Below are 25,987 nucleotides of genomic sequence, written 5' to 3' on the forward strand. Positions count from 1 at the left end.
ATGGTCTGGTCGCGCTGCCCGGGGCAGGGGGAGGCCGGTGGCGAAGGGAAGGGGAGCGGCGGCCGTTCCCGAGGCGGGACCGTGCCCGGAGCGGGGGGGGTCGCTGCTCGCAGGGCGCGCGGTGCCGATGCCGCTTTCCCGGCTTTTCCCTCTCCCTCGGCATCGGGACGAGTCCCGGGACAGGGTACCTTGGCCGAGGGAGCGGGGTGTAAACTGCGTGTGCCGCGGGTGAAGCCGCCTTCGGTCCCCGAGGAACGAGCCCAGCGATTCTCCCGCAGCCTCCGCCACCTCCTGCCAAGTTGAGGGCTGCGATGTTTGCTCACAGTCTCACTCCTCCAGGGTCTCTGGACACTGCCACTGCAAAGGGAAATCTCGCTCCCTCTGCCTACGGATTTTTCCTTTCTATGCCTCTGCGTGCATTAGTGCCGGGGCTTCTTATTGCGGTTCTTTCCCGCACGCTGCAGATCACAGCGGGTTAATGTGGAAATAAGACGGCAGAGCGGCTGTCTCGCCGCTGGCACGAGATATAGTTCATGTCTCTGTGTAATGTCTTTTAGGGAAGCCCCCTCCTTGCTGCGTGTTTTCTGGGACCCCTCTTGCCAGGGCAGGTGTGTCCCGCTGGCTCGGGCTGGGAAGGGGACAACTGTCCGTGTCGGGGATACTCAGCCAGTGCTTGCGCCTGATGCTCCTTCCTGCCCGCTCTCTGTCCTTCCTTGCCCATCCTTTCCTTGTGCTCCACCTACCTGAGTCCCACTAGCTGAAGGCTCCTCAGCCACTCCTGCACCCCTCCTTGCATGACTTGTTCCCTCAATTCACCACCTCCCATGTTTTTTTAATGGCTTGATTTGAGAGGAGGTGGATTCTGCTTCTCTTCCCAGCTGTTTTCCACTGTTTTCCACCTTCTTCTTGCTTTCTGGTGGCAGTATCTGGGGACCCCATCACTGCTACTGTAGCCTGGTGCACCTGAGAGCCAGAAAAGCGCTGCTGCTCTAGCACTGGCTCTTTGCCTTGTTTCCCACTGCCAAACCCCATTAGGAGTTAAAACTGAGTGAGCACTTTCTGCTCTTGGCAGCTGCTGCAGTACCTACAGGCATATTCTGTGACTGGGGAAAGAAAAAAAAAGGCAGGATGAATGCTATAATTGTAAATGGGAAAAGTGCTGGCTGAAATTCCCCTTTAGAAAGTGATCCCCACTATAAAAAGTGGCTGACTATTGAAGTAGTCACCTTCTGCTGATACTCATGCACTACTCCTTGTTTTAGGAGTCAATTTTTATACCTGCGTGAGGTGTTGCTTCAACAATTCTCCCTTTTAGGAAGAAAAATCTTCCTGTTTGTGTTTCAGTTCTCTTCTGGTGTATGAAAAACTTCTGCTGATGTCTTCTGCTGCCTGTAACTTTTCTTCCTCTTCTTCTGTCTACACTTCTTCATCTCCAGGGCTTCTTCCTGTTGGTGTTTCCCTTTCTCTTCATTTCCTGTGCTCTGAAGTTTCCACCTGGATATTTTGCTTCAGTATGCTGTGCTTTGTGATGACTGGCCAGGTTGTTTGGCAGTGCTGCTCACCAGATACTATTCTTGTATTTAAAAAAGTTATTTTTGAATTATACATCTCTTTAATGGTAAGTCAGTCCTTTAACATGTTGGTGGTGACTTTGAAAGTACATTTCTATCAACTCCACTTGTTAGTTTAAAAACCATTTGGCTTCCTGCAGGTGATGATGCATGGATGTGATCAAGAATTTTTTCAATAACTGTCTTTTGTTAATCAGAAAGATGAACAATCTCTGATGAATATCTGTAAAACTGTCAGCTGAGTTTCATGGAGCATCTGCCATAGTAGATTGTTTTGGATCCATTTACAAATGGGTACGAGAGCTTAACAAGAGCTTATCTGAATTGCACACAAATACATCTGTATGCAGGTAGAACATTATCTATATTTAAGTGCAGATATGGTCTCTGCATGTTTCTATCCTGACTCACAAATACACACAACATGCACATGCACACCACAAAGAGGTGCTCAGCCTTGTCATCTCATCGGGGATGTATGCAGGAGACATGCCCTGTTCTCCTCCTGCTGACTCCCTTTCTGAATCTGCTGTCTTTTCACAGATGTGGATGAGTGTGCCCTGGGGCTTGACGATTGCCACCCAGATGCTATTTGTCAAAACACCCCGAAGCTGTACAAGTGCATGTGCAAAGTGGGTTACACTGGTGAAGGGAAGAAATGTGAAGGTAAAGTGATTGGAGCACTCTGCTCTGCCTGTGTCAGCATAGAGTATTTCTAAAAAGACAGAGCCGTTAAAAATAACGTTTTAGAATATGGGGGATGACTTTAAATCAAAATAGTCATTGTTTCTTCACCTGATTTACTGCTTGTTTACAAAATCATAGGCAGGCAGTTGGCATGGATTTTCACCTAGTCATATCACTTGGCCTGATAATTAGTTTGTTGTTTAACCAGCAGCCTTAAAAACTGTAAGGTAAAACTGCAAAGGAATCTCAGGGCATATTGTCAGTCTTTAGAAACATACAACCAGTAGTGTGTTAAATGTAGTCTATTTGCAAGACAATGATGATTTTGGACAGCAGTTGCTGCTCACATTTACGCAGTCGCATCCCTGTCTATAACGCTCAAGCAAACATCCATCACACTGACTTTTGCTTTATTCCTTAGACATTGATGAATGTGATAACGACTTCAATGGAGGCTGTGTCCACGAGTGTTTCAACATTCCAGGAAATTACCGCTGTACTTGCTACGATGGCTTTATGTTGGCTCATGATGGCCACAACTGCCTGGGTAAGAAGCATACTCACGAACAGTGTGAGTGATGATGCTGACATAACCCTTTAGCTGCATCCATGGCTACCTGCTGGGCTGGATCAGCTCAGCTAGAGAATGTTGCATATGGGACAAAGGATTTCCAGGTACTGATGTACCATCTCAGTGTGGCTCTTTCCCCCTGTATAAATGAGGATAATTATGCTATATTTCTGTTGAGTGCATTGGGTTTAAGTCTATGAAGTGTCATCTGTTATTATGGTAAATGAGTTTATATGAAAGAACATGTGCTATCATTATCCTCTCAGTTCCAAAGTTGGTTCAGGATCAGTTGTTAATTGTATTTCCAGGCTTAGAAATCTTCTCTCATATATCTGTAATGTGGGGGCTTCTCACTCTTACTCTGTCTGAGTACTTCCCGGAAGCAAAGGATGATTTGGAGTGGGCAGTAGCTGTAGATGATGGAGGCCATGGAAGTACAGAGGGACTAAGCCAAATGCTTGGAGTTTCCCTCGGTGGTTAGTGTGAAGCAAAGTACACAACTCTGGAAGTGTTTTCAATCCTGGCAACACTCCCTTGACCCTGCATGAAGACGCTCTGTCCGACCATCTTTTTCTTTTCTTTACTTAAGACCTCCATAGTTTCTTTTTTTGTGTGCCAGCAGGTGAAAAGCTTTAAAAATGGGTAAGGAGACCTTGTGGCTTTGCTGTGATAGTATTTTCCAGCACAGGGGTGCAGCAGTGTACAGGAAGTACAGAAAGGTACGAGCTGTCAGCCTGTTGGCAGTGGGGTGTGCTGCTGGTGTTACTTCCCTGAGACAGAGCCTCATGTTGATGAAGCTGCCCTGCTTCCAGGACCCAGGCTGGGTACCCTGTGTGGCTCCTCCCTGTGCTATCTGTCCCATTTGCTTTTTCAGAGGTGGCTCAGTTTTCCCCTACTGCTACACTCAATATGGATGTGCCTGGACATGCTTCCATGCCCACGTCAGTCAGAGGGAAAACTTGCTCTCACAGCATGATTATAATAGGTAGTTAGCTTGACTGGGGTATTTCCCATTAATGTATGGCATATCAGATGGGGGATGAAACCATCCCTAGGCTGTATTTTTTTGCTGGGACAAATCATAAAAGCTCTGGAGTATTCTGTGGGATTGTGTTGGGTTTTACCTTCTGGGAACCTGTTACTTGCCTGCAGATTAACCTTGTTCCAGTGTAGGCAGAGGAGAGGATGAAGTCACTGGATTCCAAATATTTAAATAAATTAAGTAGAGAGGGAAACAAAATATCTGCTGATAATTTGAAATACTAGGAAGTCCATCTTATTTTTGCATTTGTGTAAACCCACAGTGGAGTTCAGTTGAGGTTACCATGAAGAGCTGGTTGTGAATGAACACATTGTCTCTTACAATGCCTCAAAAAGGTATATGCATATTTTGTACCCAGCAGCCCCTCTAGAGCATACTTCAGCTGACTTGCTTGTGATCAGTGAGACCTAGACATAACTTAGAACAAAATTTACCACCTGCTAAGTTACTGGGAAGCTGCTCAGGGTTGCATGGCAGACTTCTAAAATAAAATAAAATGTCACTGACATACAACGAAGTTTTTACCACTGACACACCAATTTTGAGATGTGATGTAAATGTTAAATAAATATTTTGGCATGCAGCAAATTGGATCACATCTTCTCTTAATCTGCTTATTTACTTTGTTCACGCCAGGGTTGCCCTCCTCTCACCCGTATTTTTGAAGATCTCTGCTGTGTGCCTGGGTTTAAGCCAAATAGACAATTACTTGTTGGAAAGAGATGATTTTTTTGAAAGCTATCCAAGGTCTGTAAGACAGAAACATCTGCTGGAGTTCAAATCTGTAGCACTAAAGACTCATGGTGGCTGTTTATTCACGATTGTTTGCACATTCACATCACTGTAGAACTCTAAAATACTCAACTTCTTTGTGATGGAGATATGTCAGCCGCTCTATTTCTACAGCAGGTCACATTCTTTTGCATCCAATTGGCTTACTCACTGCCTTCAGTAGACATTAAATCTGTTGTAATACTATATTATGCTTCTTACTAAAAGCCTCTCTTTCTCCTTTTTTAAAAGACAGCTGTTTTCTACCAGAAATGCTACAATGTTAAATTAAAAACATTGTACTGTGAGCCAGGAACAATGAACAGAACAGGGAGCTAACATGATGTTTCGTATGAATTTGCAAATGAGACCAGTGCTTTGCCTCAGCGATGTTTTGTACTGTTTTTAAGGGACTGAGCATTTTTACTTCCTGTTAAAATTGGCATCTCTGAAAATTAGGGTAGGAAAATCAGTTGCTGATAGTGGTTAAAAAACCCCTGTGCTTATTAAGGGGTAAAATTGCAAAGAATTGGAGATTGGGATGAGCATCCTGTTGTTCAGGCTTAGCTGAAGTTTTTCTACTCTTTGGTTCTCTTGCAAGCAAAGCCCTTCTGTGTTCTTTGGTGTTGTTGAAACTCTGAATATTGCAAAATCAACTTTAAAACTGTTTCCAGAACTTCTGCTCTTGTCCTTGACTGCAGTGAGGCAACATAACAGCAGCCTTGATGATAAGTGATGATGACCTAGGCTTGAGGGAGGAGGATGATAAATCAAACCGAGCTTATGATGTTCTGATGAACAGATGTGGTGTGTGAGTTCTAGCTAGGGTGAAAGTAAGGAGCAGGGGATAAGTTTTGAGCTACATTTATTTTGAGATTTGTATTTTTCTTGTTCTACTTTTGCTTCAGAACAGGGGCTTTCTGGTAAAACACCTTTTATAGCTTAGAAGGGTTTGGAGCCAAAGTTACATCCCATTGAGCAAGACAGATCCATGTATGGTTGCTCAACCTAGATGAAACTGTGTGAGGCTGCGGGGTGGTGGTGCCACCCAGCTGCACTGAGGGGCAGGGAATGTTTCTGTGGGTGGTGGGGAGCCCTGTTTCTGGCTCCACTGAGGCTACTCTGCCTCAGCTCAACCAGCAACCCTGATTAGTTGACCAGCATTTCTTGGGAGCCCTGTGACCGCTTGGGCAAACTCCAAACAGGGGAAGAGCAGCAGCAAAAATGTACTTTCCCAAGGATGACAGCACAACAACAACAGGATAGCCTGGGGTGTCTCAGCTGCCTGGGTGGCTACATGTGGAGTCGATGTCTGTCTGTGTGCACACTGAGTGTATTGGTGTCAGCACAAAGCTGATCCCTCTCTTTTCCTCTCTCTTTCAGACACAGACGAGTGCATGTTCAACAACGGTGGCTGCCAGCACGTTTGTGTCAACACTGTGGGGAGCTACGAGTGCCGCTGTAAGGAAGGGTTCTTCCTGAGTGACAACCAGCATACCTGCATCCACCGCTCGGAAGGTACCGGCTGCTGCCCTCCGGGCACCAGGCAGCAGTTTCTGACAGAAGCTGACTGCAAAATCTCTTCAAAAGTATTTGTAGGTTGAGGTTTTCAAAGCTGTGAAGTGTCTTGAAGTCCTCACTGCTCTTAAAAGGAACAGTGTGTCAGAATCTTCTAAGTGGCTTTGAAGGCTCTACATCCCTTCTACCCCTTTGATCCCACCTGTATGTCTGCAGTGTTGTGCTTTTTAAAGGCTGCACTGCTCTACTCCCGGTGTACTTGATGCTCTGTTGTGCAGCTAAGCTGTGTCCTGATCCAAGGAATGACAACAAATGGAAGGACATCAAGTTCCAACCATTTTCATTGACTTTAGTTACAGGACAGTACCTGCATTACCTTCAGGTACCTTTTAGATTCCCTGTGCAGTGTTTAGGTTTCAGCTAAGAGATTTATAGTTTGTCAGCCCCAAAGGTATTCAAATCATGTTCTTTGTTTTGAGTGAAACCTTTATGAATCGACCTTTGAGGGATCAGAGAGTCTTGGATATCTAATCAGGCATCAGATTGAACAAAATTATTTTGGATGCCCTCTGGGAATACTTTAAAGTGGTTACTCAGATCAGGGAGTTGTCCATGGTAAAAATCTCAGTAAGAAGTATTTAAAGCTGCAAAGCTTTCTTTAATCTATGCCTTATCGCTGGCATGACTGTAAGAGGAATCGAAGCATGAATAAACAAATCTCACTTTAAAAATCCCCATAGTGAAGAGATCAGCATTTATAGGCATCTATGGCCATCCACAGATGAGTGTTCTGAGGTGGCTGTCATCTGACAGAGTGACTTGATCCTTTGTCTGACTTAAGAATTTGTGTTCTCAGCTTCTCTGGTGCTGGTCTTGGTCTCAAGGGGATCGGGTGAGATGTGATGATTCCTCAGGCTATTGCCCAGCTTGCCACTGCAGGGGCTGAGCCAGGAGTGGGGACAAGCAGGAAGGCTGCAATGATGGGACAAGGCATTTCCCTTCATGTTGTCTTGCCAGCAGTAACGTGGGTTTGTGTGCATGCACGGATGATGAAAATTGGTTGCTTGATCTCCTTGTCTTGTCTGATGCCAAGGGAGGAAAAACTTCCAACTCTTTATTCATACTTGCTGCTACTTGAGTACCTTCTGCTTTCCTGAGCTAACAACAGCAACATTCCCTGTCATTTGTTCCCTAAATTGTACCTATGGAATTCAACCTCTGCTGTCTTGTTTTTGAAGAGGCAATTAATGTCTCTTGCCTTTTTTTTGCAAAAAAGGCTTTTTTTCTTTTTGCATAGTACCAAATTACCACTAAATTTGGAGATTTTTCTTTGAGAAGAAAAATGAAGAGGGGGAAAAAAAATCTTTTTTTTTTTTTTTCCTAAAAGCTATTAAATAAAATATATTTTTGTAAAAACCAGTCTTAAGGAAGAAAAGCACAGTTTTTGCATTAAATGCTTTTTTTTCTTTTTCTTGCTTGTTTTGCTTTCTTTAAAAGCAATTTTTTTCAGGTTATCATGCTGTGACTGCTTCCCTCCTGCCACTCCTCCATTACTGTAAAGCACTCTGTGGGATTCCCCACTTTTAAAAAAAAAAACACCTTTTTTTTTCCCTCGGGTGGGCAGGCCTGTTGTAAGCCCAATCTCCCTGCTTTATTTTCCCCCTCACTTTCTTCTCTGCTTTTCTGCTCATTGCTAGAACTTCTGTTCTTTGCCTTGTGCATGCATCGTTCAGTGTATGTACTTTATTAGTTCTCTCTTGAGACCTCACAGCATTGATCAAAGCAACCTTTGGCATCTGCTGCCTGGACCATCTATTCAGTTTTGCTTCTTATCTGTAATATAGAGGAATATTTCCTTCCCTGTCTTCCAGCCCAATTAAGACTGTTCATACATTAATGCCTGAGAGATGTTCCTTGTGTTCTGCAATACTGGCCATTACATACATAGGAAAAGACTGAACTGGAAAGTTAAAATAGGAAAAAGAGAGAGGCTTGAGGCTCTTGTATTCCTTCTGAGGAGCAGTTTAACAGGGGAGCCTGAAAGTCATCTGCCCTTCAAAGTCTATCTGTAACTCTCCTCTGGGTGACTTGTCTCCTACTGTGACATGGGACTCAAAATCAGGTAGCTATTAGAGGAGAGTTTCATAATTAAAGTTGATTTTTTTCTTCTGTTGTGACTGTGTTGGTCTGAAGCACAGGGGTACTCTTGGTGGTTCTGCCTAGCCCCTGCTTAAATCACAGGAACTGAAAGTGTCCTGGGAAGTCGTGCACAATCCTTTTTTTTTTTTTTCCTTGGCTGTCTGCTCTGAATGAGCTCTTCTTCATCCACACATGGGAGAATGAATTTCTCAGCCTTGGGAGGCTATTAAAGTATCTGACAGGACAGCCATGCATATGTGTCTTATTTCTGTGTTTAACTTGCACCATATTAGAGAACACAAAAATTTGAAAGACAACAGGAGTAATATACGTAGTACATGTTGTGGTTGCTATTGCAGTGGATGGCAAATCTTGCTGCTCTCCCTTGTGGTATTTCACAGGCATAGCTATCTGCTTGTTGGGCTGAATCAATGGGAGTGAACGGGATCTGCAAGATGAAAGCCACGTTTGAAATCCCTATGTGGACTGAAAGCTTGTACGCAGGGCACTGTCTCAGCTGCTGCTCTTGGAGTCCTTCTGACTGTGGAGAACAGTGATAACTGGAAAGTTTTTTGGGAAAAGTTGCCTTAACAAAAGGGTGTAGAAAGCATGAGAAAAGAGTTAAGCATTCCTGGGATGTCCTGTTCTGCTGGCTGTGCCAATGGTCCTCAATGTTTGCCTTTTAGAGGGTGCCTCTGAGAATCTCTGGTAACTCTTTGTACAGATGAGTCCTCTCCCACTGTCCTGTTGAGTGCCTGTCTGAGTGTGCCCTAAGTGGAGCCTTAATGCTCTTAGCAGGTTGGGAATGTTGTCCCCACATCTTCTGTGCCAAAAAAAAGAGAAAGGTTTAAACACAGATCATACGTATAATAGATTAATGTAGCGTGACCTGATAGAGGGAAATATTGTGCTGGCTTTTCTTGTCTGCATTTTGCCAGGGACGAGAGTCCTCAGATATTTTTCTAGGTAACTTCAAAAAAGTCCAGAAAGAACTTCAGAAAGGACTCATTTGGCTTGGGATCTTCTCAGCCAGGCAGGCACTGGATGTGGCTCTCTTGGCTGAGTGTGGCAATCAAGAGTCATCCATCCAAAGATACTTGTGTGTCAGTTGGGCAGGGTCTCGTGCAAGAGTAATTGTGTGTCTGGGAAGCATGTGGTGGGATTTGACCAAAATTTGTTTGGAATTTGGTTCTGGATCACAGTCTGCCATTGCAACAGCTTGGGAACAATGGGACCTGGGAGACTCTGTGTCTGTGAAGGAGTTTGTAGTCCTGCTGCATTTATGGCTTTACAGACATCTCTTTAAAACAACCTTATAAAATGAGGCTGAGAGAAGTCTTCTACCACCTTTGGAAACAAGCAGCAGCTTCACAGTAAATGCTAGAATGTGTGGCTGCAGGTATCTTCTGTGAAACGCTACCTTTTGGGTCAGCTACATTTTGGTGGGTTTGGTCAAGTAACTTGTCACAAAATGGGTACTTTGTTGTTAAAATGCATCCTGGTTTGGAAAGTGCAGTTTCAGCTTTCTGTAGAGACCTGATTGAATTCTGCTCACTCAGAACGGAGCAATCCCAAATGGAGCATTTAAACAGTTTGTCTGATGTCAGTGAACTTTACCAAAGTACCTGCTTGAACAGTTTTCTTTTTGGTAGCTCAATAGAGACAAAAGAATAACTTTGTTAACAGAACCTAAGCTGCTAATTCTCTTAATGCTCTGTAATGCCTCTGAGCTAACAGACCAAATCATATTACATGCTTAAGGCCAGAACTGTCCCCAAAACGCTGGTGTTAATGAGGCTAATTTGTGGCCTCATAGGTTGACTGTTCCTTGACTGACACAATAATGGATGACAGCTTTCATGTGGGCTCCTTGGACTGTGTCTATGCGCTGCAGGATTTGAAGTCTCATTGTCTTGTTGGACTTCTGGAGACTCCTCACTGTGGGAAAGGAATCAAAAAGCCAGTAGAGCAGAATAATCTGGGCTCTGCAACGTCCATTCTTTTGTTGCTTAAAGCTGTCCTAATAGAGAAAGGGTACTGTAGCTGGTGCTTAGATGGCAAGAATAGCAGCGAAGAGCAGGGACCTAATTGAAGTGTAGTGGAATAATAGTGACGAGCTGACCTCTGCTTGACAATGCAGTGGGTTTGTTTCATTTAGTAATAAGGCTGCACAAAGGGCTGTGTAAGTTTAAAAAAGATATAAGGTGTGGAATTGTTCACACCATCCCATTTTAGCTGTATGGTCACCCTTTTTGTTCTGCCTCTCATTGTGCATCTGCTCAACTCAGTAGAAGTTCACTGAGGTGATGTAGGATAAGCCCTTGCAGCCAAAGTATGTTCCACTTAGTCTTCTCAAATGAAATGTTGTCGCTGAGAAAGAGCATTTTGGTGTAACTTGTCTCATTAAAGCCAAATGTGCCAAGGCAGGAATTTTATGGCAAAGGTGTGTTTTCTGTGTATCTGAGGAGAGCATTCAGTTGTCTTCTCTCCTGGTTTTGGACCACTATAGAGGACTTCATCAAAAACCTGTGGTATACTGTTGAAAGAAAAATTCTTTATTTAATTTGGTCTAATAATCCTATTTGATAACTCAGCCAGCTGCTCTATGGTTTTATGTTCTGTGTGCACAAATTGTGTGACCATCTTGCCAAAGGTAAAGGCATTGATTTCACTGAACCATGGGGCAAGGTGAAGGAAGTTTTTACAATAGTTTTAGGAACTATTTCTCCCTGTTTAATTGTCTGTGTCGTTTTGCAAAGGCCAGACAAGACACTCTGGCAGTCGTTCAGTGCTGTGCACGAACAGCTTGTAACTGTCAGAGATAAAAATGACAGGATGTTTTTAGGAAGTGCAGCAAAAGGAATACAGTCACTAGTGTCACACTGCTTTTTCATTTGGTTAAAGCAGGCACTGGCACTAAATTCTGTCTAGTTGGGAAGGTATGTAGAAATACAGAACACTGTGATAATCCTCAGTGAGTTTATTTTGAGTGGTATTTATTGAAATCAGAAAAAAAGGAAACAAAATGGTTAGCAAAAAAGAGAATTGACGTACAGCACATGTACAATCTGCACGTCTGCCTGGTCACTCCTTGGTCACTGCTGAGGTAGGCTATGACTTTGGGAATCTGCTTTGAAGGCCAGTAATTGAAATTGGAATGACTCTTGCTACTGTTGGCTAAACATTCCTTTGTCTGGTGGCTGCTCTTTTAAGCAGAGAAATGAGAACTTCACTTTAGACTTGGATCTTGCCAGATATCGGCCACCTTGCAACTTTTATAAAAGAAATGAGGAGGTTTTATGAACACCCGTCTAAAGTGAGAGCACTGGATGAGAATACAGGGGCTGCACAAATCTAGGGATGTTGCTTTTTGACCTTGCAGTGAAAACATGGGCACAGAAAAGATCACAGAAGGAGAAACCTTGGGACCATTGACTTTGCAGGATGACTTCTTGCCTTTCCTGTCTGTAAACGGAAACTTCTTGTCCTGACACTGTAGAGTCTTCCCAGGAGTAGCAGGCTGTAGTCTGTGTGTGTGTGTTGAACTGACTTTGTTGCCTGCACACAGAGATGCTGAGGATGCTGACGCTCTTGCACTTGTCCTGTTTTGCAGAAGGCATGAGCTGCATGAACAAAGATCACGGCTGTGCCCACATCTGCAGAGAAACGCCCAAAGGAGGAGTTGCCTGTGAATGCCGCCCAGGATTTGAACTGTCCAAGAATCAGAGGAGCTGCATTTGTATGCAATATTCTGCATATGCTTGTGGTTTCCCAAAGTGAACAAATAGTGTTCTGTTTGCAGTGATGTGGGATTTGGTATGTTATAGCTAAAGTGGGATGACGCACCTAAGTTGTGTGCACTTGAATTAAGATAGAATCAATGCCTTTTGTGGACACTCTCACACCAGTCTATTAATTGTTATGGTATCTGTAGTTTGGGAATTGTGCTATCATTCATAATGACAGGAAGTTCAGCTCCACAAGAGGGTGCTTCAGTGTGGCAGAGTTCCTCGGGAAAGGGGCATGTTAGGAAGGTGTGGATGGTCAGATGGTGACAGAATTTCACACTGTCTTTCAAAGATGCTGGAAGTACTTGTGAGATGTGAAATATATTTTCTTCCTAGTAACATGTAATCATGGAAATGGGGGCTGTCAACATACGTGTGATGATGCTGATAATGGGCCTATTTGTGGATGTCACCCCAAGTACATCATGCATGTGGATGGGAAAACCTGCCTGGGTCAGTATACGGTGGAGGGAAGTAGTTTGATGTTGATGACCAACTCTAAGGTGGTGTGGGGTTGCTGTGTTCATGATTAATGCTCCTCATAATAGTATGGCTAGAAAATGTCAAGGAATTCAAAATTAAGAAACCTGCTAGTTTTGGGTCCAGGCAACTTATTCTTCTCTATGTAAGTAGCTACCTAATGTTATTGCAGCCTGCAATTATCACTGGTCCCTCTGAAGTACAAGGCCTGCCACTAACCAAAGAAGGCTTTCTTCTCTCTAGAGTATTTTAGGTTCAGTTTCTCGTATAGCATGAGCCAGAGTGTAACCAGGGAGTGCATCTGTTAAAACCGGAACTCTGAAATCAATTAATGTACAATTTTTGCAAAGCAGTTATCCAGTAAAGAAAGTACATAAGATTTATAAACTCTTCCAGTCTCTGGAAGAGTTTGTTGTCCGTTGATTGAAATCAAATGCTTAGACATAACTGGCTAGTCCTTGTATTTGTTCATGATAGATGATGACAGTGTGCTCTTAAGAGAACAGTTCATGACAGTTCAATTAGTTCTTTCATCTTGTTGCTGTTTACTACATCTGTGGCACATCTTTTGTTTTGTTAAGAGTACTGAAGCAAATATGACTTGTAAGGCAGCCACAGAAGCAAAGTATTCTTATGGTTTTGACTGAAGAGTCTTCATGATTTTCATTGCTACTTTCTTTATAAAAATAATTTGTTCCTGCCTAGTCAGTTCTGTCTCTGATGATTCAGCGTGTGATGTAGCAGTTTCCATGTGTGTACATATTGAAAGTCAGATGAGGTTTCTGGTCAGGGTACCTTTACTCATTGGCTTTTTTTGTGTTCCTTACAGAGAGGGAAGAGGCTGCTGTGGAAATTTCAGAGGGGAACACCACAGCAGCAGCTGATGTGGACAAGAGGGTGAAGCGACGGTTGCTTATGGGTAAAAGTGCTGATCCAAACTAATTCTACTGTTTGTTGAAACCTTTTGGATCAAAGAATTGGTGTGGGTTTGGTTTTGGTTTGTTTTTTTTTTATTGTAACCATCAGCTCTGGACTGATTTCTGCCTTTGATGCTTTACTCCCTCTTAAGGAAATAAGGAAATAATATTATTCCATAATGTGTTAAAAACTACATACATTGTTTGTGATGGTCAGTGGGGAAGTATCAAGAACTTGCCCTTGGGCTGTGTCTGTGTGCTGCAGTGTATAGTTGCATGGTTCTAATTCACCATGGGAATGCAGTACAATCCCTTCTGTGCTACAGTTTTAGCCCTTTTTTTAGCCTTGATTGTGGAGGAAGCAGTGTTTTACCTGCTTCTCTTCAACTGAAAGTATACTTCTGTGTGGAAGAGAATTGGGCCTAGTGGTGAATTGCATTTAGAAGGACATGTTAGGGTGCAAGACCATCTTATTATTCCTAGAGGTGTTCCCATCTGGCCCAGAATGCTAGTCTCTAGGAGTCTGTCAGTGCAGGAAAGGCATTGGCATAAGAAACAATCACTGTGGTCTCAGGGCAGCTGGGTCAGTGGATGTCCACCTCTCAAAAGCCCTTTCTTCATGCAGTGAGGGTGATTTGCTGTGCTTACTGGCACTTACTGCAGCTGAGAGGCTAAGAAAAAGCTACCAAAAGTGTAGGGCTAGCCCTGAGCTCCTGAGTCCGTGTTTCGACACCTAAATAAATATCCTTGTTTTCCGAAAAAAGACATTTCTGTGGAAAGAAGAAAAAAGAAAATGCACTCTGTCTTCTCTTGGAGGTTGGACACAGCCTCCCAATACTGAATGTGAGATGAGAAACTGCAAGGGAATTAACCAGTAAAGTTCTCAAAACTTGAGAATGAGTGGCATATGCTTGATGCTGCAAAAAAATAGGATAGAGAACTAGAAAGAGAGAATTTCAAAAGGCAGACATAAAAATTCTTCTTTGCAGCTCTCTCAATCAATATGTGCTATATAAAATTGCATTTACCCAGCCAGTGATAAGCTGTTAGACTGACTACAAGAGGATGGATGCCAAAGAGTGAGTTATTTCTGTTTAGCTTGATGTGAAGAGCCATGTTTTGAGGGTGTTCACCAGAAAGGTTTGGTGAGATTTAGACATAGTTTGCATAGGGGGAAGTTAGACCAACAAACTTTGTTTGAAATGGCAAAAAGGCACATGGGTTACCATTGTGGATGTTATCCAGCATGACTGGGGGCACAGGTAGGATGGGAAGGTGTGTTGGGAGGGATTTAAGAAAACTGGTTTACTAGTGCCAAGTGTAACCAATTGTGAGTGTGGGTGGGAAGTGTCAGAGGATCAGCCAGGACTGTGTGTGGGCATAAGGAGACAGACTGACAGTAACAGATTCACCATCAAGGAGCAGGGTTTTGTATTTAAGGACAAGAACACCCGGAGGACAGTATCTTAGGTTGTAGAGCCTCCACAAAAAACCTCGAAATAGCTGAGGCAGGGGTTTTGCCAACACATGTATTTAGTAGCTGCTCGTGTACACTAGACTAAATCTGTTTGAATAGCAGCGTGCTTGGAACTGTGCCTCGTGTCTCATGATGTTTCCTGTTACCATTATAACATCCCTGAGCAAACTTCAGCTTTATCTTGTTGGCCAGAAACGTGTGCAGTGAATAACGGCGGCTGCGATCGCACGTGTAAGGACACGTCGACCGGAGTTCACTGCAGCTGTCCTGTGGGATTCACGCTCCAGTTTGATGGCAAGACATGTAAAGGTGAGTGTTATGAGTGTAGACATGTGCCTACCAACACCTTGTTATAAGGTGGTTATCTCCAAATGAAGGTGCAGAGGAAAGCCAGTGTGTGTTATCTGACCAAAGAAAGGGCTGCAGCCGGGGTGGAGGTGTGGTTTCCATCGCATCAGGTGTACCATGTGCAGAGAATCTCTTCTGCTCTGCCCTCCCCCTCACCACTTCCACCTCTCGTGCCGAGATGGCCTCATTTTTCACAGGTGAGGTTTGGTAGAGGTAATAAAGGCCTGTGGTGAAGTAGAGGTCAGTGCTGGGAGAAGTAGGCGTGTAGGTGCTTACAGGTGTACAGTGCAATAGTCTCCTGTTTTACCCTCAGTCAGATGGGTATTAGAGCAGTCTGTAAGTAAATATCAGTGTGCAAATAGGGATGTGTTTTATAAATATATGCTGGTCCAGGTGGCTCTAATGAGAGTACTGGCAAGGAGCAAAGGGACAGTTGTTAGAATATACAGTATATTAGATTACATTTTCCAGTGATTAGATGTTAAGACTGTTCTGCTAAGCAAAAATGATGAAATCCCCATGCCTGAGTCAATTAATATTAGATAAAGGCCTCATTCTAATATTGGCATGAAAAGGATGGGGTAGCTCAGGAATCTGCCTGAGATTTCTGCTGGGCTTACAGAGAGGAAATGGAGAGAATGTTTAAAATGCTAAAACCTTTTAGAGAGTGTTGGAGTCAAAGTGCTTCCAAACAGAACTTAGGGAAATGGTCTTTTATGAATACATATACCCAAATGTAACTGACAGCAGTATGTTAAATGAGAAGAAATAACACTGTCCTGGGACTGAATGGGCCAGATCCTTCTTAAGAGTTGGACCTGATCATCCTTTTGTGGTACTCTCACTGGATTTTGTTTCTGGGCTCCTCTAGCCAACTGGATGAGACTGTTTTCTTGGTCTGGCAGTAGAAGTATGTTGAGTGCACTATGTTTATTTGTTGAAGTGCTTTTTTTGTTACAGATATTGATGAATGCCAGTCCAATAATGGAGGCTGTGATCATTTCTGTAAAAACACTGTTGGCAGTTTTGATTGCAGCTGCAGAAAAGGATTTAAATTATTAACAGATGAGAAGTCTTGTCAAGGTATGTGCACTGGAGAGACAATAGTAGAACAAAAGTAGGACAAATCAGTGTGGCTTGGACATCTACTACAATGATGAGGTGATAATGGACTCCAGAATTTCCATTCCTCAGTGTTGGATATTTTTTCTTCTGAAACAGCTGTTGAGTTAGTACAGTTGGCTTGATACTATTGTAGAAGATATGTTTAATGGCACAGTGAGCTATTATCAGGAAGTGACAGAGACAGCATCATATTAAAAAGCTTTTTGTGAGGTTAATACTTCCCCCTGCCTTAATGATCTTAAAATAATTTACAGGGAAAATTAGACAATATCTCCCTGTCCATCTTACTGACTGATTCACCATTGCAGTGAAATTAATTTTTCTTAATAGGACACTTCGTTGCCATGAGTTCATTATTAAAGGAAAAAGATATAACACGATCTATGAAATTATAGGCCTGGAGACAGACTGGGAACACTGTTCTCTAAAACATCATAGAGCATTTGATTTTGAAGATAACATGGATTTCTCCTGTGAGACTTGCACAGCATATTTGCTTTGCTGTATAATGGTTTGTACATATAGAGTTAGCAATCCTGTTTAAGCTGCTTAAATGCATAAAAATTTAAATATCAAAATGCTCTGGTTTTGTGGAAAAGCTACAGTATGAAACAATATAATGTCAATCAGCCAAATGGTGAATTATACCATTTCCTAGGCAACTATCTGACATTAATGATTAATTTCAGAAAGCTGAACTGATTATTAGAAGGTACTTTTCACCTGCATTTTTGATGTATTCTTATCCTTTATAAATCAGACAAAGAAGGACAGCTATTTATATGGAGCCAACTTACTATATAAATATCATATTTTCAAGATGTTTTGTGGGGTTTTTTTAGATGTAATTTGTTTATAAATGTATTTTAAAGACTTGCATCTCCCTTTTGTCCCTGTCACTTCTCTAACTTTTCCTAGACTCTTTCAGAAGTGATACCTTGAAGCATGCCAAAGCTCAAGAAACAAGATTGATGAAATGTGTCAGTGAAGTTGATGTGAAAGTTTTTGTGTCTTGCAGCATTTTCATGGGGCATGCATAATGTATCAGCACAGACATTTTAGGTTCTTTTGATGGTGTAATAAATGTTCATTCTTGGAGAACGTGGTGATTTTCAGCAGGCTTAAATCAGACACTGTATGTTCATATGGAGTTAAAATTGTGGCCTTCGTTTTTATTTAGGGAGAAAAAAACAAAGGCAATACTTTCTTTTGTAGAATTCTTTTCTGTGTAGACTTTTCTAAATGAAATAAGAGTTTTGTCAGCAGTTTTCTTCTCCCATAGAAGAGAAATAATTTGTTTTAAACATAATTTTAAAAATGTAACAGCAGTTTCTGCGTTTGCCAAGAAAAAGCTTGTCTGGCAAGCTGAAGTGCTCTTTCAGAAGTTGTCATTTCGTTATGTTACATTATTTGCTTTCAAAGAATTTGCTTAGTTTACATAAATCTGCACATCTCTGCGTCCAACTTCGTTAGCTCATCAGGGCTGCCTTGTCAGCCTGAAAGATACTGATGCGTCCCTTTAAAACCTGCAGACGTTGATGAATGCTCCTTCGAGCGGACGTGCGACCACACGTGCATCAATCACCCAGGCACCTTTGAGTGCACTTGCAACAAAGGATATGCTCTCTATGGCTTCACACATTGTGGAGGTGAGTTATGGAAAGGCACCACAGGCCACTGCTGATAGAGGGCTGTTGCCACGGGTCTAGTTATTGTCTGTGCAAGGCGAAAGCTGAGGTGTATGCGGGAGGCCCGTGGAGTAAATTTTACTCTCTGCCAGGATAAGGCAACACAGGAAAAGTAGAAAATAATCCTGCTTATTTCTTTCTTTGCTCAAATGATTTTACCTTCTCATCATGTTACTATTAGGACAAGCTGATAGGTTTTGCATTTGGATATGAAAGCCCTAATTTGATACAATTTTCACATGCAGAAGTGTCATTGACTTCAATGAAAAGTCAGTGGAAAAGGCCTTAAAGAGCAGGAAGGTCTGAATGACTTCCAAAATTATGGTTCTGCAGTTGCCTTTGTGCATATGTCAGATCCTCACATGATGTAGGTTGGAATTTAGCTGATGTAGTGCCACGGATTTACAGTGGCCAAGATTAATACTCTTGAATCTTTTATGTCTTTCCTACGAAGACAGTCCAAGGAAAGAGAAAGATGTTCACAGAACCTTGACGTATGTCAAATGTGAATATTTGTGTGACAGATTTCCAGATTTTACTTAACAATAGCTGGGACACTAAATGGAATTAAATTTGGTTTATATAAGCTCTTGGCAAGATTTTACTGACTCCACAAGACCTTACCAACTGGAACAATTCAGAGATCTCTGTATGCTTGTTCTGTTCTACCCTCTGCCTCTACTCTCCTTTGCCTCCTTACAAAGGAGATTACAGGGCTACAACATCGCTATGTTGTATCCTGATGAACAGGGGAACTTGACTGGATAAGGAATAACACTGTTCATGTGCTCTACTTGCAAAAAGAAGTCAGTTCTCATTAATTCTTCTGCATTAATTCAATTTCTTTTGGCCACCAGTGAGGCAAAGGAACTGTAATTTTGCTGTTGACTGCTAATTGGCCTGGGGAGAAGATGTTAATCCTCATGCTGTAGTAAGTCCTTCAGTGACTGGCAGTCAAAGCTGGTAGGGATACACCTTTTGACCTCCGTGGAAGAAGTCAATAAATACTGGAGATAACAGGTTGCCATTGCATGCAGCATCCTGACAAAAGGTCCATGAAAACCAAAGATTTGGGCTGATTTTGTAGTATCTCAGGCAACAATACTAGTTTAAGGTGTTCCCTTCTTTCTGCATTATTCCTTTGCTGCCCATTCCTACCCCTGCTGTCTAAGTTCTGTTAATTAGGATATTTTTCCTTGAATTCAGATCAGTTTTGTAATGTGTTTCACAATGTTTTTAACAAATTGCTACTTACAGGATATCTGTAAGGGGGAACGAGTGGTTGGGGAGAGGAGTGACAAGAACTTGTTATTACCACTGGGAAACTGTATGTAGAAGCAGGTACCCTCAGTTGCACAAACTTTATGGGACTTGTGACAGGTTTCTTGATGACAGCTTTCTAGGTCTATGTATAATTGCCATAGAGCTACAGGAGACAAGTGAAGCAGTCATTGGGGTGGATCTGAGCAGCAAAGACATAGAACTTTGCATTTCCCATTGTTGAAATTCATGAGATTCCTATTGACCCATTTTCCAGCCAGTCAAGGTCCCTGTGAATAGTGGCACAACCATCTGGTGTATCAGCCACTCCTCCTAGTTTTGTATCATCCGAGAACTTACTGAGGGTGAACTCTTGTCCCATCATCCAGGTTTAATCAAGAGGATAAATAGTATTGGCCCTGGTATTGACCCCTGGGATACAGCACTAATGAATGGTATATTCTGCATCAGCATGCAAGCTTGCACCAAGGGCAGTATGTTGTGTTGCCAGTGGTTTCTCCTCCTATTGGCATTTATTGGGCGGGACAAGGCCCTAAAATTGGATAATTGGCCAAAGGGGACAATGGTGACACAATGTTTGCCCAGAGTCAAACCATATTCCACAGTAGTTGTATCTATCAGAGCACTTTGGAGGATCAATGAGTATGAATCTGGTCTGTGTTGTCTGTCTTTATTACAAATTACAAATAATAATTAAGCAGACACGGTACAATTCATATTTGATTTGACCTCCTTTTCCTGGAGTTAATTTGCTATCGTATTGCCGAGGCTGGATATTGTTTAATTATGAGGTTTGAGGACACAATTAACATTTCCCTTCCACCAACATTTGGTCTGTTTTGAAATTTATCAAAGGATTTCCAGGAAGGCAAACTAGTTCAAGGTGGGTGTCCAGATAGCATTCCTAAAGTCTTTTTCAAGCTCTACTAAGTGGTTTTTGTGTCCATATTTACCTAGCGGAGTCAGAATACAGAACTTTTGGAAGAGTATCTTTTTGTAACTATTTTTACCTTTCCTCCGTAGATATTAATGAATGTAGCATCAACAACGGTGGTTGCCAACAGCTGTGTGTGAACACGCAGGGAGACTATGAATGCCTGTGTCACTCTAGCTACAAGTTACACTGGAACAAAAAGGATTGTGTTGGTAAGGTGTCTCGTGAATACATTTCTACTCCTGATGTGTGTGATGGCCATATGGTTACAGTCAAATCTGATGGTCTGTCCAGTTAAGTGGTATGGGTCATTGTTCCCAGTATTCCGCCTTGCTTTGTAGCAAGGCATGATGGTAATGATGTTGAAACCCATAAAAACAAGTGAAAAACCAACCCCAAAAACAGGAGATACTTTGAGGGATTTTGATGCTTTCTTTCCTGTGCTTTTTGTCTAGCTCATTCTTCCATTTCCTTTGGTTTCTCTGCATGAGAAGGTTTGCTCATGATAAAGGAAATTGCTTATGTGATGTCATCTGCCAGTGATGTTATTTCGCTTTGATTTTCTGTCTAAGCAGCATATTAATTGCATGGGTGCTCTCAGGTACCAGCTACAAAAGCAACTGCTTGTCAATTTGTTAGTAGGGTGTAGGTAGATGTTTTAATTCTGTGAGTATTTGTTTTATCTTATTTAGAGACAAAAGGTCCCTTGCCCGATAATATGTCACCCAAGGTATTGCTGCACTGCATTAAGAGTGGTGGGAGTGATAGATGCTTTTTAAGCTGCTCTCCGGATGTCCAGGTGTTTTCTGGTAAGTCAAAACTAACAAAAAACAAGCATGTGATTCTGCAGAGAGTGTAAAGTGGGGCAAATATCCTAACTGTCATGGAAGCCCCAAGAAGGAGACAATCAGCAGGGATCTTTCCTCTTTCACTACAGATAATAAAGGGCTACATCCCTGACAGTGTCCCAGGAAAGCCCCTCTTTCCTTGTCTTTTATAACCACTCTACCCTCAGATTCCCTTCTCATGACAACTGTCTTTTTGAAGCTGGGGAGGACAGGGCAGAATTCTCTGTGCTCCCTGGGCCATTCCTTAATTGGCTGTGAGAGCCACTGCTGAATGGGGCGAAGGCATTCCAGCCCTGCGTGGGGTCTGGGATTTTGCCTGTGCAACCCCTTCATCTCATAGGACATGGCATGGGGACTCAGCTGGTGCTCGTGGGACAGATGCTGTTTTTCTTCCTGAACCTTTTAAATGGCTTAGAAAAAGACAAGCTCTAATGTAGAGTATTTTATGAACAACATTGTTAAAAAAGGTGAGGATGATGATGACACCGATCAACAAATTAAATATATCTTTCATAATACAGGAGTCTTCAGTCTGTGTACTGTGCCTATGCCTTTACTCTCTGTCTCTCTGGTCTGTCTGTTAGGAACACAAGATGCCTACACCCTCACCTGTGGCAGGTCATCTCAGCTTAAGAAAAAGCAGCAAAATACAAATGCTTCCAGCTGGCTGGGTAATCACAACATTTACTGTTACATGGTTTGACTGATTTATTTTCGGTGATAACTGTGAAATAAAGGTGTTTCTGTTGACTTCCTATTTTCACTCTCTGTTATGCTCCATCTGTTTCTATTTCCTCATCCTCATGATTGTTGTTCAGGATTGCAGCAGAAAAATTCCCCTTGTGCTGCTTCAATCAGTATCACTCAAACTAAGACCTGAAAATAAGGAAAGAGGAAAAGATCAGTAGTGAAATAAACAGCCAGACCAGGATTGTCATGCCTCTTTTTAATCATCCAGACTGGACAGTGTTCATAAAATACAATATGTTTAGAATGAGCTGTTGGACAGTAAAGTTTAGAAAGCATTTACAGCTAAACAGATAAGAGGTGCTATTTTATACTGACATAAACTATTTGCTGAACTGGTCTGGAGTATCTCCTTTGATTGCAGCTAACTCTTATTTGATTTACCCAATAGCAGATCTGAACTTGTTCTCATTTTTCTTCTGCTTCTCTTTTTACTTTTTTAAAATAAAATTCACCACATTTTCTTCCAATTCAAGTTATGAACCAGCTTCACAGCAGGAGGGATATGGCATCTCTTTAGGTTTTCTGTGATGACTACTTTTTCACTTTATATCAGCGTATTTTTTGATGCCATCATTACGATGATGTGACATTAGGGTTATCTAAATTTTCTATTCCTTTTTTTAAAGTAACATGTCATTGTTTCTTCCTGAAGATGCTTCAGCCATCAAGATAAGCGTAACCTTTAAATTAAATGAAGGAAAATGTAGTTTGAAAAAGACTGAGATGTTTCAAGAAGGTCTGGAACAGATGATACCAGGTATGAAAATAAAAATGCAGGTAAGCAGGTTAGAGCCATAGCTCAGAGGTTATCAATGCTTTCCAGATATGAAGTACACCATAAGCAAGGCATAGAGGACTACAGGCTTTCTGCTCTTCGCTGACCTCATGAATCACGCTCCTTCCCAGCCATGATTCTTGCAGTAGTTATTTCAGATCACAGGATTTCCTTGTGGCATCCCTGCAATCTTACTAGGAAAGTCCTTCTCCTTTTTTTGTTGTAACGCTGGTAATAAATTCTCAGTAAAATTAACTATTCTTTTCATTCTTTTGCTTTCTTCCTTTTCTTTTTATCTTTCTATCTGTCCCTTCTCACCTGCTTCTTACTGTCTGATGCCTCATTGAAGAATCTCCTGACCTTTTATGCTGACTCTATTGTCAAAGGGTTATTCTTCTTTTCCCTTGTTTTCCTCTTATACTTCAGCAACCCCAGACGGACACAGTGAGGTCAGCTCTTCCATCTGTTCCAAATCAGAAAGTACAGTCTGTGAATTTACAAAGTGAGCAGCGAATGAGGAGAAGTACATATAAAAAAATAAAATCAAATAAATGGAGCTGGGAAAAGGAGTCATTAAACAATATGATGAGTCAGTGTGTCTGATTGTTTGTCCGAAGCAGAGTAACAGTGAGAAACTACCCTAGATGCTCAGTGAAGAGTTATGTACTCCAGAACCAAAGCTTATTCTGGGTGTTTTCTTTAACTAAATAATATTTCCTCATTGAAGCCATGAAAATAGTCTCCAAATGTCTTGTATATGCAACCACTACTTAATTTAAACACCATTATAAGCTAATGTGGTTTTCATATTCTTCATATGTGTACAAAATTTCTTCCCTTGTGTAGCCTGCCTGATGTAGGCAGTGTCATGGTTTTAAGATACTTTGCATAGTGCAAAGGCAATTCCTTAGAACCTGGTAGCAAAGCCCAGGGGATGTGGTTTGAGCACTGCAGCCAAGCTCCCATCCTAGTGGTGATTCAGATGGGCTGCAGTGCCCCAGTCTCAGCCTGGCAGCACATCTGTAGGTGCACAGGAGTCACAATTCTATGTTAGGGTGTGCCAGTAGAAAAACTGACCAAACTCTGTTTACTGGCATGTGGAGGTCTTTGTTTCCTCTTCTTTAACTCTTCATGATGACACATTTGCTGAGCACTGGTGAATGTTCAATAACAAAGCTGGCCAAGCTTCTGCATCCTTTAATTTTGTTCATACAGAGAGACATAATTCAGTAATGGAGAGCTTCCACTATGTAAACCTAACATGCAGCTCTGGCAAGAAAGTTCATGGAGCCCTCAGTAGACTGACAGCGACTAGAGAAATTGTTATCACTGCGGACTTTGAGCTTGAAACAAGCCGGAAGGAGGTGACAGGTTGGTTGGAAAATAATCCAAGGTGCGGTTTGAAGCTTCTTGCCGTTTGCTCCTTAATTTCCGTATTTTTTCACTTCTATCTGTATGCAAAATGGTAACAAAAAGTATCTCCTGTTTTGAAAATTAATGGTTCGGAAAGAGTGACTGATGGGGATAGTTTCAAAGATTTAAGATCTGCCCATGGATTGAAGTCTTGCAATCTGATTTATTTTCTTCCAGCCTCTTGGTGTAGTCCTTAAAGATTTCAGACTTGTGCACAGAAGTGATTTCTCAGTGATTTGCACTGGTTGGTGTTTTGGATTGGGTGGGTTTTTTTGTGCACGGTCACTTAGAGTAGCTTTCACCCTTGATGCTTTTCAGACACATGTGATGTGCGCTGTGCTCGGAAGAAGACCGAAAAGAGGTTCCGTAAAACCATTCGAACCTTGCGGAAAACGGTCAGCAGGGACCAGTTCCGCATCCGCGTCTCTGGCATGGACCACGAAGTGGCCAGAAAGTCTCTCAGGCCCTCAGAGCCACAGCAGTCCTGTGGTGTAGGACAGATGCATCTGGGTAACAGATGTGGTAAGTTATGTGTGAATTAGGAACAAACCATCCACGTGCATTTTACTGTTTTGCTCAGATGTGGTGAGCTTGGAGGGATCATGGGATACTCGTCCAGGAGAGAGGAGGGCTGTGTGTGAAGTGGGGGTTACTGTTAGTGCTACCAAGATGTCTCTCTGTGTATTTATTGTTGGCAGTTGCTGTGTTATAGAGTAGAATAAGGGTTCAGTGCATTGCACCTTGTTACAGCTGATGTACAGCCTGCAATAAGCTCAAAGGTAGAAATCATGGAAATAAAGTCAGGCACCAATGGCCTTGACATCACCAGTGCTATTTTTAATACTACATTTAATATTCAGTGTAACACTGTGTTTCTGAACTTGTGCACGTTTCATCTCTCCCTTGTCCCAAAGAAAAGGCTGTGCAGAATTTGATACAGTCCCCTTGGCTTTGCCCATTAAGCTCTGAGTCCCAGAGAATCTTCATGGCTGAGTTATAAATTCATGGGGAATAGGGGTTTTATAGGCCACTACTGAGAAAAGTCTTAATTATCGTGGCACTGGAGGGCACCACCATAATGCAGTCCAAAATAAATGCTTCCAAAGCACAAAAGTTAAGGAGAGGGGTCAGATGTTACGTCTTAACAGGGGCTAACAACCATGACAGCTAATTCAGGCTGCATGGGGTAGGCAGCATGTAGGTGGATTGTGGATCAGCAAGCCTTTAAAATGCTTGTCAGATTGAATTAGTACGTCTTCCAGCAGCAACACATTTGGCCTAAGAATGGGTTTTCCAATCCAGTTTTGCTCACTCTAGAAAAACTTGGATTTGTAGAACAGAAAAATTGTTTAAAACATCTGTGCAAGCAAGCAGGGAATTACTCAGGAATTCTGTCGGAAAAAGCTGTAAGTTTTCCTTTTTTTTTTTTTTTTGTAGCATTGCAATAAGTCTGAAAAACTTTGGAAAGTTCACCAAGATGAGTTTATGTGGGTGTTTTCAAGCTATTGTGTTGGATGCTGGAGGGAGACTTTGAAAAAATCTGTCTCAGTCCATTGTACAGAGCACAGTATGACTGAAGAAGTTTGTGTTTTCATCTGGAAAAAACAGCAATGAGTAAGCTAAAAATACAGCAGGTAGAGAAGGCAATGTGAGTTACAGTCAGAAATTTGAACACCAAAGAAACACAATTTTTTTTAGGCAGCTGCAGAACCAGTTTAATGTCTCAGTACAAGTGAGAAGCACACATGGCATTTCTGTGCCTTTAGAGAGAAAGGAAGCTTTTGGGGAATGCCTGCCTGGAAAACTGGTGTGGTGAGCATAATAGCCTGATTATGGCTAAAGGAGTCACTGAGCATATGAAGAC

General features: G+C 42.2%; 1 protein-coding gene across 1 annotated transcript in view; it reads left to right on the forward strand.

The window, feature by feature from the left end:
* SCUBE2 (signal peptide, CUB domain and EGF like domain containing 2) overlaps window positions 1–25,987 on the forward strand; it is a 43,501-nt gene continuing 17,514 nt past the window's right edge. Inside the window, exons 1-16 of the mRNA XM_032690343.1 lie at window positions 1–298; window positions 2,115–2,237; window positions 2,680–2,805; window positions 6,026–6,160; window positions 11,913–12,038; window positions 12,424–12,540; window positions 13,397–13,486; window positions 15,154–15,270; window positions 16,270–16,392; window positions 17,967–18,083; window positions 20,427–20,549; window positions 21,030–21,146; window positions 21,770–21,856; window positions 22,588–22,692; window positions 23,926–24,081; window positions 24,442–24,645. Coding sequence (XP_032546234.1) covers window positions 1–298; window positions 2,115–2,237; window positions 2,680–2,805; window positions 6,026–6,160; window positions 11,913–12,038; window positions 12,424–12,540; window positions 13,397–13,486; window positions 15,154–15,270; window positions 16,270–16,392; window positions 17,967–18,083; window positions 20,427–20,549; window positions 21,030–21,146; window positions 21,770–21,856; window positions 22,588–22,692; window positions 23,926–24,081; window positions 24,442–24,645 — 2,164 coding nt within the window. The remainder of the gene's footprint in view (window positions 299–2,114; window positions 2,238–2,679; window positions 2,806–6,025; window positions 6,161–11,912; window positions 12,039–12,423; window positions 12,541–13,396; window positions 13,487–15,153; window positions 15,271–16,269; window positions 16,393–17,966; window positions 18,084–20,426; window positions 20,550–21,029; window positions 21,147–21,769; window positions 21,857–22,587; window positions 22,693–23,925; window positions 24,082–24,441; window positions 24,646–25,987) is intronic.

Source organism: Chiroxiphia lanceolata, chromosome 6 (assembly GCF_009829145.1).
Source record: "Chiroxiphia lanceolata isolate bChiLan1 chromosome 6, bChiLan1.pri, whole genome shotgun sequence".
Lineage (NCBI taxonomy): Eukaryota > Metazoa > Chordata > Aves > Passeriformes > Pipridae > Chiroxiphia > Chiroxiphia lanceolata.